Here is a 15,452-nt window from a genome sequence, read left to right on the forward strand (position 1 = left end):
AAGAGTGGAGGAGAAAACAAAAGAATGAGGAAATGAACCCCACAGCCCAGAGTCCATGTTCACTCCTGAAAGGATCAAAAAGTCAGGAAACAGTGAGGAAAGAGAGAAAAAAGATGAACAAGACAAAACAAACAATAAAAGTAAAAACCTAAACAACACCCCCCCCCAAAAAAAGACAAAAAGGAACACAAAACAACAGCAAAAACCAGTAAATTCCTCTGGTGCCTCAGTTCTGTGGTAATCTGTGCTGCGTAACCCGGCTGGATGAGTAGGATGAGTGCCGGGTGCAGTGCTGATCTTGGCCTCCGGCTCTGTGGGCTGGGGCCAAAGTCTTCAGCCAGTAGCTTTCTGGATCGCCCTCGATGCCCACCCACGTCCGCTTACCCTGTTTGTCTCCGCATTGCTGTCCTGGTTGCGGTGGCACCCTCAGACAGAGACACCCGAGGCTGCTCCCAACCCTGGTACAGTTGGCCCCTCCTGGCCCTTGGACAGCCTCCTCTGTTCCACTCCAATGCGTCTCTGTCCTGTCACTCTTCTCTCCTGCATTCCTTGGGGACGGGCAGGGGAGTGTTCACATGCTAGTACGGATGAGCTTTGAAGACATTACTCTCTGTGGAATCAGCCAGGCACAAAAAGCACAAATACTGTAGGATTCCTCCTATACGAGGTAGGTAGAGTAGGCAAAGCACGTGACAGAAAGTCCTAACGTAGAATAAAGGTTCCTGGGCTGGGGTAGGGGAGATGGAAATTTACTATTGCGTGGGCACGTACCTTTTGTTTGGGACAATAACAAAGTTCTGAGAATGGATAGTGTCATGGTTGTACAGTATTGTGGATATACTTAAGGGCCCTGAGAATGGATAGTGTCATGGTTGTACAGTATTGTGGATATACTTAAGGGCCCTGAATTGTACTCTTAAAAGTGGTAAGAATGGTAAATCTTACATTGTGCCTGTTTTATCACAATAGGAAAAAAACCACAGAGAAAGAGAATAAAAACTTACTATTTTTTATTTCTCATGAAGGCCTACGTCTGCCTCCCAAGGCCCTAGTTCCCCCACGGCAGTAAATCTCTGCCTTCTCACCGCTGTGAATGGAGATACTAACGATTAGTGAAATCAGCTTGTAGTTTTTGAAACCCAGATGTGCTCAGACAACTAACTCATTAATTTACATATTTTTTAGGGTGTGATATTTTAGAAAGTAATTCACCAGAGTAGTAGTTTATTTGCAAGGCCAGAACTCGGGGGTGAACACCACTGTGGTGAGCATATGATTGATCGGGCCCTGGGACGCAGAGAGGCCCTGGCAGTCACAGTCTTAAGCTGTTGACAGTCCCGTGGGAAGGGCAGAGCAGTGACTGCCATTCACGAGCCGCCCATCAGCCAGTGGACAATGTCAAAACCTGGATTTTTATTGTCATGGGATACAGGGGCAAGTGGAGAAGAAGGAGGGGAAAAGAGAGAGTAGACTTTTAAGACCCCAAAAGAACCAGTCTGCAAGTTCTATCAGAGATTCTGGTGCATACATCCTTCTACCAGGGTTTCATTTGCCATTAAAGTGATGATACTTAGAGTTGGATAGGCAAAGTACAGAGCAGAAAGATGAGTGATCAAAGGCCCTCTAGCTAGTGTGGAGCTCATGTTGGTATACTGGTGCCCAGTAACTATCTCCTCTTCCTCGTCTTCTTTCTTCTCCTTTTCCTCCTCCTTCTCCTCCTTCTCCTCCTCCTGCTCCTCCTCCTCCTGCTCCTCCTTCTCCTCCTCCTTCTCCTGCTCCTCCTTCTCCTCCTCCTTCTCCTGCTCCTCCTTCTTCTCCTTCTCCTCCTGCTCCTCCTCCTCCTCCTGCTCCTCTCCTCCTCCTTCTCCTCCTCCTCCTCCTTCTCCTCCTCCTCCTACTCCTCCTCCTCCTCCTCCTCCTCCTCCTCCTCTCTCTCTCCCTTTCTCTCTGTCTTTCTACTCAGATGTCTTCCCTTCTCTTTGTTCTAGCTCTAAGCTTGAGAAAGCGTTAATAATTTGCCTGAGGTCAAACAGCCAGGTTTTGTGTAGATCTTCGCAGACCTTTCTTTCCTTACTGCGCTCTTCCACATTCCTTTCAGATACTCCTTTGCTCACTGACTTCCTAAAATCTTCTCGAAGAGGCAGAACATAGAAAATGCTAGAAGTCTGTTGGTTTGATGATTGGCTAACAGCCCTTATGAAGCATTGTCTTTACAGTGGTCGAAAGGGAAGCCAGATCTTTTAAATCTGAGCCAATTTATAGAAAGGCAGTCTAAATTACTGAAAAATACAAAGACTGTTTTCAAAGGTTAGAAATTGACTTGCTGAGTTATTTCTTCAAAACTCAAAGCAGGTACAACAGTGTGCAGACCCTTAGAAGTGTTGACCTTCGAAGTCTTGTAGGTTTTAAGGATTTTCTCTGTATTTAAATGTAATTACCTGGATGCAAGTGCCTGAACCAGGTTAGCGCCCGCCCTTCGGAAGTCTTCATTGAGTTACAGCTTCAGGGACGTTATTAGAGTGATTTAGAGAGGCAGCATCCACTCTAATCCAGTTTCTCTGCATTTTATTAGAAACTCCAGTGGGAAGTACCATGTGCTGAAATGCCCAACATTTCTTTTTCCTCTTAAAATTAAGCTGAAGAAGAGCTGTGTGTCTTGTACATGAGCCCTCGGTCAGGCAAAAAACCTGATCCCTTTCCTCCCTTGTGGAGAAATTGCTAAGGGAGTTCTGTGCCTAGTAGGTAGCTCCAGTTGATACCAACAGTTATTCTGTCCATTCCTCTGAGGGTGTTTTCTTTTCTTTTCCTTTTTTGTTTGTTTTGTTCTAGCTCATTGTATATTGCTACTAGTAGTCCTACTGCAGTCAGAATAACTAGTGTTAGCACTACTCTCCTAGTCATCACCGTAAAAATAATACTAGTTTGTCTCTTTGGTAAACTCCCTCAGATTGTTTTGTAATTGAATAGGTTATAAAGGAAAATAGTGGTACTTATTAATTGCCTATAAATCAATGCGCTTAAATGACTAGAATGGTTCAGTGCACTTTTTCTCTTCAACAGCTGGAGCATTTCTCCTTGTTTACATTGATCAATTAGGATGAGGTTTGCTGAGTATCAAGAACCTTTAAGCCCATCTGTTCTCTGAGCTACTGCAAAAATTTAAATTACAAACTTACCTTTTTCTGTTTTTTGGACTTTCTGCTGATTACGTATATGTACCTTCCCCTTTTCTGTAACCATGGGGGAAAGCCATTGAGGCTTACATTGCCGTCGTCTTTCTTTTGCCTCCAGTTGGAGCTGTGGACAGACCCGCCAGGGCGGGGCAGCTGTTGGAGCGGTGGGGGGAATCACACCCCATCCCCCACCTCCCCAAGGAGGGCTCATCTTGAGCTATTCACACACCTCAGGGAGTCGCTGCCGACAGGCACACTCCCCAGAGTCTGTTTTAAAACCTAAAAATGAAGTTGAGGCTCTTGACATTCACAGCTTCTTTGAGGGGACGGGGATGGGGCAGGTGGCTGCTGCTCTCCAGCAGAAATTGGCTCTGACATGAGGGCATTTCAAGGGGACCTCGCTGCTGTTCTGATCCCAGTCTGTTCATAGTAGGCGTTGCTGTAAGTAATGTCTAGAATCATCTGCTCGGGGGACTTAGGGATTTGCAGAGGAGAAAACAGAATTTAATTTTTAAAAAAGAACTGTTTAGTTTAAAGAACAAATTCTCCCTCGGACTAATTGACTCCCAGCTGGTCCTTTCTGGATCCAAGGCCGTATAGCAGGTACCAGCCAAGTAATTAATATCTTGTAAGAACTGTAAATCATTGTCACGTAAAAAAACAAGAGAGATTCATCGTGGGTCCTGCCCCCGCCCCCAAATTGTGTTCAGAGTGGTGTAGCAGCGACAAGGTAACGCACTGTATCCCGCAGCCTACCTGGAGGAGATCCAGTCAGTGCGTCGTCACACCAACAGCATGCTGGAAGGTGCCAAGAACCGGGCCCCTCCCATCGTGGTCCACTGCAGCGCGGGCGTGGGCAGGACCGGCGTGGTCATCCTGTCGGAGCTGATGATCTACTGCCTGGAGCACAACGAGGTGAGTCCGCCTGTTTCCCCAGGACTCTGCCTTGAGGAGTCTGCACCACGGCCACACTTTCACCGGGCGGTCCTGTCTGTTCAGGGGTTCATTTCCACACTCCTGACCAGAGTGTTCCAGACCCTTGGTTCCTAGTGTGACTCAGACATTTCCAGCCTTCCTGGTGTTTGGTCTCTTACAACTCGGCAGAAATCTCCAAAACAGAGTAGAACAAATACTCAGGAAGTCTGATCTTAGTCAGTGTTTCCTTCCTGGAGCAGACAGTCCGGCTGGACTGGGTGGCATGTGGCATGCTGGGGTGCTTCATCCCCTGGAGTTCAGATGTGTCTTGCACTGTTTTGGCCTAAGGCCCATGTGAGAATATGTGGTCTTGGGAAATGTTTTCCATTCTTCAAGGTGGTGTTTTGATTGAAAGGAGTCCTTGCTCTTGTCCAGGTTGGGGCCGTGCAGAGAGCAGGGCAGGTGCTCTGTCCGGGCATCCGCGGATGCCCCAGCTCTGCTCTGAGCTTGTGCGGTGCTGGGTGCGTCCTTTGTCCGCTGCACTGTGAGGGAGCTGCACTGAGAAACATAAACACAGTCGAAGGCTGAAGACCGGTACTGCCTTCTGTTCAGGTTCCAGGTTTTGGTTTTGGGGGTTTTGTTTCTGTGGTGCTGGAGATCAGACCCAGGACTCTGCACACCTTAGGCGAGTGCCCAACCCCCAATGGGCCCCGTCCCGTGTTGTAAGGTCCTTAAGGGGTGTTTACGTGTTTCCCCTACCTGGTTCTCGTCTTTGTCATGCCCAGAAGCAGGACACAGGTGGCTCTTGTTTTACAGATGAGGAAACTGAGGCCCAGAGACAGTCATGTGACTGGTCTCATGCCCCATGGCTCTTGGGCAGGGGTGTGCAGGCTGGAAGCAAGGTCCAGCTCCTCAGCTACAGTGCTTTCCTGCCTTCATTCTGCAGTGTTACCACAGGACATTGGACAGTATAAGGAACCTCCTGTAGAGGTTTGGGACAAATGACAGAGTGTCATAACGGGGCACTCCCTATGGTAGTGTTGTGTTTTCTTAATGTCCTCAGAGGTTAGGAAGATTAAATTTTACCCTAGGAAGTTTGTCATGTTGACACGTTCAGGAAAAGAATAAATGCAAAGTGTAAACATATTCAAAGGGTTTTTAAACTCCTGCCTAGAAAGTTAAATTTGGAAACTTTTAGTCTACCTGAGCTGCGGAGAAGTAGGGGGTATGGCCAGCTGCAGCCTAATGCTTAAAAAACAAAGCATAACAAAACAAAAAAAAACCTCCCCCTAAACTTGTAAATAAGCAAAATGCTTATTATGGAACTAGTTGACACTACGGAGCAGAAATTTTGTTGTCTTTTCTGCTTTTCTTTTTTCCACCACTTTGTCTCACTTGGAATTTCTTGAGTATCAGCTTCCTGAGCACTGCCACTCCTGGATGTGTCTTGATGTCCCTGGTGCGGTGAGCAGTGTGCCTCGAATCCAGATCGCCCCAGTGATTGGAAGACGCAGCACCCTGCGCTGTCGTAGCCCACACTGGCTGGACCAGTGGCCTGCGGGGGGAGGGGACCTCATCATCGCCGCCTACTTCCTGACGTTTTTTCCTCTTGCGATACTTCCGGCACCAGTGTCTCCACCTGCTCTCCCTTCCCTGCCCGCACTTCCTCTGGCAGCCCTCCCCCGCCGCCCCTTTGCAGTCTGAGAAATTCCTCAGTCTGTCGCAACGCGAGCGAGCAGTGATTCTGTCCCGAGTCCGCAGGGAGGCCATGGCTCCATGAAACAGTGACATGGGTTCCCTGCTGGCCAGGTGTAATGGGAGCATGGGACTCACGTAGTGCATAGTGAAGCCATCCCGGGGTAGAGCGGGAGTATGGGCCAGCAGGGCCTCCCTGGGGCTTGGTGAAGACTCCAAGGGGTGCAGTCCCCTCCATGCCCAGCCACATGCCAGAGCAGCCTTTGCTGGTTCGTGACCGTCCAGGAGGGACTTCCATTCCCGTTGACGTGCAGACAGCGAGATGACTCATAGCTCTCGCTTCCTTTCCGCCAGCACAAGTACCGCCAGCCTTATCTGTCCCGTTGTCCACAGCTGCTGTTGGAAAAAGGTGGGCGGGAAAGCCCTGGGCATTGTTGTGATGCCGTATCAGGCCTGGCTGGTCAGATCCCAGCCCCTGTTGAGGGGAGATTAGAAGATGTTTGAGTTTGTTTTCGAAACAGATTTTTGATAAATGAGTATGACGTTCTGTGCCCCGTTTCTCTCCCTTCCAAATATTCCTGCCTTGTTTCCACAGCTGCTAGGATAGATGATGTGTTTTTAAAAAATACTGTTTAATTTTTTTAAAAAATTGATGACAGTAAAAGCTACATTGCCATCAGTCCCCCTCAGAATTCTCGGGCTGGGGATTTAGCTCAGCGGCACAGCGCCTGCCTGGCAAGTGCAAGGTCGTGAGTTCGATTCCCGGTACCGGAAAATAAAAATAAAAAAGAATCCTCCATCTGGCTTCAAACACACCTATCCCTTTGTTCTGCTGCTTTCTGAGGCACTTCTGGGAGTCCTCTTTCTTGAGTGTCTTTATTCGTGCTGTGGTCTGGCTGCCTCACTGTCTTGAATTGATTCCAAATATTTACCTTTCATTTCAACTTCGAGAAAGAGCCAGGAGTCACACAGTGCCAGATCTGGAGAATGAGGTGGATAAGGGCACAGCGTGATGTTTCTATTTGACAGAAATTGCCATGAACGCTTTGCATGGGTGCAGGATGTCAAGGCTGTCCTGACAGTGGGACTTGGGACACTTGTTGTCTGCCTGGCTGTCCAGGAGGGGGCAGTGGTGATCGAGGAGTGCTGGGACAGCTGGCTCCAGCACCATGACCCACCCTGTTAGTTTCCTCCACAGAGCTCCACGGAGCTCTGCTCTCAAAGGACTCACACGTCTCGTTCGATACTCCGAGCATTTTTGATCAAAGGCCTTTCCCCGAAGGTGACGCGTTCAGAGCCTGTGCTCTGATGTGGTAAACACGCTTCCTGATCGTGGTCCCAGGCTGTGAGATAGCAGGATGGCGCTGCTGGTCACCTTCGTACTCATTAATGTGAGGAGCATGAGTTGTTTTTAGGAAGAACACACTGTGTGCCAGACGTAGCACCAAATGCTTTATGGGTGTTTTGACATTTGAACCTGCCAGGTAGACACTGTTTATTTCCCCACCTTATCGCCGAGGAAGAGCACCCAGCAAGGGCAAGGCCACCCTCGTAGAGAAGAGCACCATGATCCTTATTTTACAGATGAGGAAACTCAGACCCAGCGGTGCCTTAATCCCATCCTCAGCAGGGCTGAGAGGAGCGTCAGGTTGAACCCCAGCCTGCAAGTCCTGTCCAGCAGAGCGGACAAACTCTGTTTAAAATCTCACACCAGTGCTGCCTGGCAGCCAGCTCGCCCCATGGCTGGTGTAGACTGACCTGTAAACCCAGCGGGGGCAGAGGTCTTTGTTCGATCTGGGGCCGAGCTCAGGCAGCGGATGGGGGCTCCTGAAGGAGGGAGAAGGGAGTGAGCCCGGGGAGCTTCCTGTCTCAGCGTGTGTCCTTTTCTGTCCTCTTGCAGAAGGTGGAGGTCCCGGTGATGCTGCAGCTGCTCAGGGAGCAAAGGATGTTCATGATCCAGACCATCGCTCAGTACAAGTTTGTCTACCAAGTCCTCATCCAGTTCCTCCAGAACTCCAGACTCATTTAACCCCCGTCCAGCACCTGGAGAGGGGCCTAGGTCCCCTCTGCACAACATCGCTCCCATCACAGGGACCCGGAGCCTCAGCAGGAAGGCCACCGGCTCCCTGAAGGCAGGAGCCCAGGTCACCCGGCAACATTGTGTATTATTTTATATGAGATAATTTATTTTTTTCCTCTTTGGAATAACTTTTATGAATTATTATAATGCAGTTTTCACAGTAATACAGTACATTGTATTTGAACCACAGTTTGACTGATCTGCATTGTAAGATGTCAGGAGGGAAGGTTGCCCAGTGGGTCACACTGGGGACAGAGGCACAAGGCACACATCTCTAGTGAGGGGAGTGGCAGCCTGATTTGTAACCCAGCTTAAAATTCATTGGCTTAGCCCTTCATTCCAAAAATCAGAGATGGCAAGAAAATTAATTCATCATGAAATGGAAAGCAAAGGGCCACAACCCTTTCCCAAAGGAAGAAGCACTGCTCCCTTCTATTTGGGGGCTCAGGAGGCGTGCTTGGACAGTGTCCTCTCTATTTCTGCCCTCATCCTTAGTAACCTCTTTCGCACCACCCATACCCTGCTGCCCCAAGCTTGAGTTAAACATAGGAGCGGGCGGGAGGTCCTTTGCCGCCTTTCAGCCCGAAGGAGTTGCCTGGCTCCGTGTCTGTCTGGGCTCTGCAGCCTGTCTCCGTCCGGGGCCTGTGCCCGGGAGCCTGCCGCTTCTCCCATTAGCACGCAGATCCGGATCTGGTGGTGTAGGTGCCCCGGGCTGGGCTGTCCTGCAACCCGACGCCTCCCCTGGTTAAAAGCGGAGAAAGGAGCAGCACAGGAGGAGGAAGCGTTGGGTAGGCCTTTGGTGTTGTGCCTCAGTTAAAAGCGATATGTGGACGATGGTGCACGCAGGTCAGGGGCTGGGTGTGTTCCTTCTTCCCATCAGTCACTGTCGGAGGAAACGTCATGAAGGAAACAGCTGGGAAAACTGATTTCCAGCAGCCGCTTGGTACTTAGCTGCCAGGGTCCCGGCCAGCATTGCACATGCGGCCCCATGGTGGGAGTGGAATTGACCTCCCGGTCCGCCTCTTGCTGGTCCTAGGAAAGCGGGGTGGGCGCATCGCCCACCAGTCTACCCCACCTTCCTTTCTTACCACCCGTGCTCTGCTCAGCAGTGGCTGTGAGACCCTCGGTTTGAAACTAAGCTCACATTGCTTCCTTGTGACATCACTGGTCAGCAGCCTTCCGAGTTTCTTAGGTTCGTACAAAGAAGTCGTGTCTCGCACTTGTCCCCCACTGCTGTCCGGCTTTGTGTTTTGTTTTGTTTCCCTGAGCCGCGAAGACAGAGCAAGTGTGTCACTGTATCAGGTGGAAGGAGCATGGCTCTGTGACCGCGGGCCACACACAGGAACGGGTGCCATTGGCGATGACGCAGGCCAGCTGCACTTCTGGCTGGTCCTGGTGGTGCTGCAGGTGTAGCTCAGGGTTTCTATCTGGAAGCGTGGACCTTGCCCTCTTGTCTCCTCTGAGAAGAGTCAGCTCAGGGGCATAACTTCGTCTGAGCTTTGTCGATTCAAGACTTTTGGTGGATGCCCTGAAAAGAAAACCATGGGTAGCACACAGATTTCCAGTGCCACAGAGATGCCAATCCCTGGGCTGAAAGGGTTTTGTTTTCAGTTCCTTAGAGACCTTTTTGCCCTTGGATAGTCTGACGCTTGGTCTCAGTTGCCAGTTGTTTGCGTGAGGGAGAACTTCAGTATTTGTCACCTCTGAGCTCCAGCGTGGGCCCTGGAGAAATGGCTTATGTGGACAGCATGCAAGCATGACTTGTCTTGGAGCTCAGCGTTCAGGGCTTCCTTCAGACCCATTACCGCTCCCAGTTTGTGCTTTCAGAAAGTTCATTAAAGCACAGGCTGCAGGGAGGAAGTGGGTGTGATATCCAACTTGCTAGCCAAAGTTTATATAGAAACCCAAAGGAAAACATTCAAGTTATTTCGTACATTTCATTTTAAAGAAAAAAAAAAAATGCTTCCGATTCTTCTGCACATTTTGCTTTCCTTTTTGCATCTCCAGCAAATGCCAACCTGTCTCCTGTTAAATTAGCAGCAGCCAGTTAGGTCCTTTTAGTGGCATCTGCATAATAATTATCTAGAGATGCTTTATATCTGGGAAGCAGGCCAAGGAATAAACCTTGAAGCAAAGTGTATTAAATTAGTTATCTAGTTAGAGCTTTTGGAATGATTTCCTGATGATGTATCAAGGCTAAAGCTGGGGCTGTCAGGGTCTGTTGCTGCTGGTAGGATTTGAGGAGAGAAAATTAAAAGTGGGGGAAAGAAAAGATACCATCTCAGAGACAGACTGTCGCAGTGTTTTCCAGCCTCTGGTTTTGAAGTTGCCCAGCCACGATGTTTTGCCCTTGCATTTGCACTCAGCGGGCTGTGCTGACCAGAGTGTTTGTCCTGGTTCCCTGTGGTCCCTCGTGTCCTCATCCCTGACACAGGGAGAGATGGGCCACAGTCGGCTGTGCAGGGCTCCCCCGAGATGCCGCCTTTCGGTAAGAGACCCCAGCAGCATCTGCAGGTGACTGCCACATCTGCACCCAGCCCAGCCCCACATGGGCAGTAGGAGGACCTAGCTGCCTTAGAGAAGGATGACAGATGCTGATTTTCTCCCTCGGGAGTAAAGGCAGATGTGGGTCTCTGTTTATGTGCAAGGGAGGCTGCCGGGAGGGTGCGAGCACCTCACGTCTCAGCATGGATTATTATTTTGACTAATCAGCTTCCAGGGAGCTTAGAGAGAATTTTACTTACACAAATTTTGTCATTCTGGATTGGAAAGAGCAACTGCTTTTGATCGTGATGCAGCTGTCCTGCTTTGCCAGGGTATACTTGACCCTCTCTCTGGCCGCCTCCTGCATCTGCCTGCCTGCAGGATCTTGTAGACGCACATCTTATGGGATGTCCGGTGGTTATCCTTTGCTGGTGCATTGTCTGTGTTGAACTGGATTGGCCGACCGTCATCCAGTTGTTACAAAGCATGACATAGGGAGCCCAGAAGTGCCCTCAGTCAGAAAAGCAGAACGCACCTTCTAACTTCTCATTTTCAATGGTGCGGTTGATGGGCAGCAGGTGTTATTGATGATCTTCTTTTGGAGAAGACACGTCAGTCATGTGGGGTGGGAGAGGACTTTGTAGGAGGTGTGGCATGATCGGCTCAGGCCGCTGCTGGTGTTACTGTTCGTCATTCATCTCGTGTCAGGAGTGACCCTGCGGGGCACCTTAGAGCGAGGATTCCCAGAGGTGCCAAGTGGTCACCGAGGGGCTCTCACGATGGCCCTTTCATGGTAGGGATTCCAGCTTTCCCACTTAACCAGAGGTTCAGTAGCTGTGTCCTGTCGTATTGCCAGTGGTTTTGATGAGGCATCCACCGTGCTCTCGTTTAGTGATTTCCTTCATGAGCAGAGTATGAGCGCCTGTAGCTGCAGATGGAGAGGTAGGAGTCTTCCTTGGGACTGCAGATTTCCCGGTGGCCGTGCCCTGATCAGGGGCAGCTAGGTGGCTCCTTTGGGCAGAGCAGAGCTGTAGGACGGGAACGTGCATTTGACACGTCCTGAAGAGCAGAATGGTTCTGGGCTCTCCCTTAGCTCTGAGTCATTTGGGGGCAAACACCTTGCTGATGCCCGTGTGGAAAAGGCCAGCACTGTGCCTTCCACGACAGATGTGTGAAGGTCTTTGACCCAGTTCTGCCAACCCGAATCATCCAGAGGTCACTGTGATGCAGACGACCCGTGGAACTCGGCCATCAGCTTAGCCCGTCAGGACTCAGCCTGTGCCCGCCTGTTCCCGTCCTTTGCATGTCCATTATAAACTCAGCATTTTAAGCCATGGCCACCTTTTTTATCTTCTCCAGTTGAAAGTAGCTGCATCTTCTTTCTTAAGATCCAACTAAAAAGTCCCCCACACACACACCCATGAGGCTGGCGCCGCTTGGTCGCATCCGCTGGGTCTCCGGCGTCACTTGGTACAGAGAAGGGGCGGGTGTGCGTCTGTCCCTGCTGTTCCCGCTCTCCTTCTTCTCATTTTACAGAGACCGGGGACATGGAGTTGGGAGGCAGGAGGCCGAGGGCCGGGGCAGCCTGCGTGTGACAAGTGTCTGCAGAAAAAGTCACGGTCCTTCTGCTTTGTTCTGGCCACTGGCATCCTTCTTCCTAAAAATGACCCTAAGTTTGCCCAACGAGGAGCCCGCCATGGGGAGAGAGAGGGAAGGTTTTAGTCCGTCCTGAATTTCCAACAGTTCTTGGATTCACACTTTCTATGATGTCAGTGTTTGGAAGCGGCCCCTGGGGAAAGTGTTGGTGTCACTGCCAGGTTCACAGGGTCCTCATGGCCCAGGGAGAGCATGAGGAGGTCCTAAGCTGTGCCTCTGGCCCACCGCGTGTGCTGCTCCCCCCGGCCACCTTGCCTGTCCCGTCACTTGCTGGGCAGAGTTGGCACACACAGTTCCTGGGCACCCCTGTGGCTCTCCATGGGATCCAGGGAGATGCAGAATGCTTTCCACTTTGCAGAAAGCCATGGGTCCTTCCAGGGCACAAAACCCAGGAGGCCTGAGCACAGTGGCCGTGGTGCTGCCCCTCCTGTGCAGGGCTGGGCGGCACTGCGGGGTAGAGTCGCCGTCTTCATCCCCAGGCCCCGAGGGCCCCGGCAGTCTCCTGCTTTTCTGTTTGCTGTGTGGCCCAGCTGTCCACAGTGCCAGTCCTGCAACCCCTATGAAAGCATTAACCCTGGTCATAGCGAATCCTTGCCTCACACCGCTCCACAGTGTGCAGTCAGGCAATAAAATTATATTCTTTTTTTCCTAAAAGTTTATATAGTTTCAAGGGGTAAGATCTAGTAAGTGAAAATACCGGGAATGAAGGTAGCTAAAAAACCTTCAGCAAGCCTGGTGTGGTGACACACGCCTGTCATCCCAGCACTCTGGCAGGCTGAGGCAGGAGGATGGCAAGTTCAAGCCCCACCTGGGCGACTTAGTGACTTACGTGACCCTGTCCAAAAAGATGGGATGTAGCTCAGTGCATAGACCCCTGGTTCAATCCCAGCACCGCCAAAATAAAAAAAGAACTGTCCGCAACCAGGCAGTTACTCTTAGCCATCTTTTTGTCCCCTGATGGAGACCATCCCTCAGTACTAGAGGAAATGAAGGAAAAGGTGGGAATCCATCGTGCTTAGCACAAGGGCAGACATGCTGTCAGGTGAGCATCCGTGGACTCATGGTGGCTACGGTATAGGTGCAAGCAGCCTGCCTAGTTTCTTCTCGCCTCTTCCTACATTGTGGCCACCGAGACTGGCCACCGAGTGAGACAGGGCACCCAGGCAGGCAGGAGGAGCTGCCCATCCATCCGCCTTCCTTCCCACCCCCAGCCTTCAGGGAAACACGGATGCCGCCTCCTCTGAGAAGTTCTGCTTGGCATCTTTCTGTGCTTTGGAGGGGGAGCTTGGCTGAAATCTCAGGAATGCGGCTGTGAGTTTAGCCAGGTGACACTCGGGGCGGTGCCTGGTGCCCTCCCCTCCCCAGCTGCAGCGATAGCCCGTGCATCCATACCCGCAGCATCACCCGAGAGGAGTTGTCTAGAGCCGGCGCTCTTCTTTCTCAGCTTGCCCGTTGTAAAATTCCACCGCAGCCTCCTTTGAACTTCCTTGCCGCTGTTCGGCATCCCGAGGGTCGCTGTTCATCAGGGATCACTTCCTGTGTACGTCCTGTGTGCCTTCAGTAGCCAGCAAGCCCGCTTGTGGGTACCGTGGGTGGAACAAGAGGTTTGCACGTGCAGATGACTATTATATAAGCATCCCCTTCTGTAACTGGTGTGATACCCAGAGGTCGGTCTCGTTTGTTTCACTGGACTGTTGTATTATATTCATTCAGTATTTCGATGCTTTTCTTGGTCTGCGTTTTGTAAAACATTGCAAATTTCGGTATCCTTCAAAAGAATTCACACATACCGGTTTTAGCTTGAAATGATATCCAAGACCCCAACCCAGGAGCCAGCTGGTTCTGCAGGCTCACGGGCCGGCTCCCAGAAGCCGACTGGCTCCCCACACAGCCTGCATGTGGGGAGATCTCGACGGATTTGGTGGCTGACCCGCAAGAGTACCCAACACCCGTTACGTCGTCACTGTTAAAAATGCATTCCGGGTTTGGGGCTTGGGGTCCCCAGGACACTCTCTCCCCTCACCCCATGGTGACCACTTGCTGCTTTGCAAGGTGGAAGCCCAGTCTCTGTACTACCAAAGGACAGCCGTCAGGAGATGGAAGGTCCGAGACGAGATAGCACATTCCCTGACCTGGGGGGTGATTTTCTCTGGAGCCATGTCAACTGTACTTGGGTATAGACCTCCTTCCGGTTTTTTCTCCTCTCTCCCAATTTGATAATAAGAAAAGCCTTAAGTAAAACTATGCATGCTTTTCCTATGTGCTATTTTGTATCAGTAAATAAGCTTATGCTTGCCAGTTTCATACACAAGGGTGAGGTGTATAAAACTGACTTTGACAGTATTTTTTGCACTGTTTCCTGTCTGTTTTTATAAAGTCTTATTTCAGTACCAGTCTTAGTGGAAACCCTTCCTGTCCTCTTCGTTACTGTAAAATGTTTCATATGTGCCTTTAAAAATGTGAGATCTTTATTCTAACCTTTTTTTGTAAGAGATATATATTGATTTCCATACACAATAAACCTTTTGTTTTTCAGAGAAAACAGTAGCGTCTGACCTCTTCTGTAGCGTGTCTGTTTGCATTAACAGAACGCACCAACGTCCCTTACTCGGAGGATTCTTTTCACAGCTGGAGGTGCCAGGAAAGTCTGCTTTCTGGATTTTATAGCCCGCTTACCGCCACCCACTTTGTAGTCCTAAATAAAGCCCTTGTTCCGGGAACTAGAAAGGCATGGGGCCGGCGGATGGGTGAGAAGCTCAGAGAAATGGGTCTTTGTCCAAACACGGTGATAACTCACCGCGCTCCTGCCGTGGAAATGGCACCAGGCTGCTCTGGAAAGCCCGCGTGCTTGTGTTGTCGTTCACCTTTATAACAAGAGCTCAGCTCGCTCTAGGTTTAAAAGCTGCTGCTCCACCCTGCATTTTCAGCCCCTCAGCTGCTGTGGCATGCAGACAGTGAAGCCCTCTCAGTGAGGCAGACTCTTGCTTGCCTGTCTTTGATAAGGAGCAGAGCAACACCTTCCGCCGGTGATCCACCCCCACCTGTCCTGCCAGGGCCCAAGCACTGCACAGCTCCCAGGGCAGTTCACAGCACAGGGGACAATGTGGGCCCCCCCTGGGCAGCGAGGGGCTAGCAAACCTCACGAATCACAGACAGAGGCTGGGCGGCTCGGGCACGCTTATAACCCCAACACTTCAGGAGGCTGAGGCAGGAGGATTGCTGTGAGTTCAAGGCCAGCCTGAGCTACCTGTGAAACCCTGTCTCAAACAAACAAAAAAACTCCCACAGAAACAATTCTAGGTGGTACAGTGACTGTCAGCAAAAAACTTATATAACTCTTGAAAGAAAAGCTACTTCACGTTAAAGGTGATTGTAGACACAACGCACCAGTGAACGCAGAATGGTGGAACAGAACGGAAGAGAACAGACAGCACTGCTTCATTTACCTT

The 15,452-nt window shown here is 50.6% G+C and overlaps 1 protein-coding gene across 2 annotated transcripts in view; it reads left to right on the forward strand.

The window, feature by feature from the left end:
- Ptpn14 (protein tyrosine phosphatase, non-receptor type 14) overlaps positions 1–14,545 on the forward strand; it is a 94,338-nt gene extending 79,793 nt beyond the window's left edge. For both annotated transcript variants that reach the window (XM_005374719.2, XM_013519964.1), the window contains 2 exons: positions 3,925–4,088; positions 7,684–14,545. In XM_005374719.2, the coding sequence (XP_005374776.1) occupies positions 3,925–4,088; positions 7,684–7,812 (293 nt within the window). In that variant the 3' untranslated portion in view covers positions 7,813–14,545. The remainder of the gene's footprint in view (positions 1–3,924; positions 4,089–7,683) is intronic.
- Positions 14,546–15,452: the final 907 nt, after the last annotated feature.

This window comes from Chinchilla lanigera, unplaced genomic scaffold (assembly GCF_000276665.1).
Source record: "Chinchilla lanigera isolate Chin_1 unplaced genomic scaffold, ChiLan1.0 scaffold00005, whole genome shotgun sequence".
Taxonomy (NCBI): domain Eukaryota; kingdom Metazoa; phylum Chordata; class Mammalia; order Rodentia; family Chinchillidae; genus Chinchilla; species Chinchilla lanigera.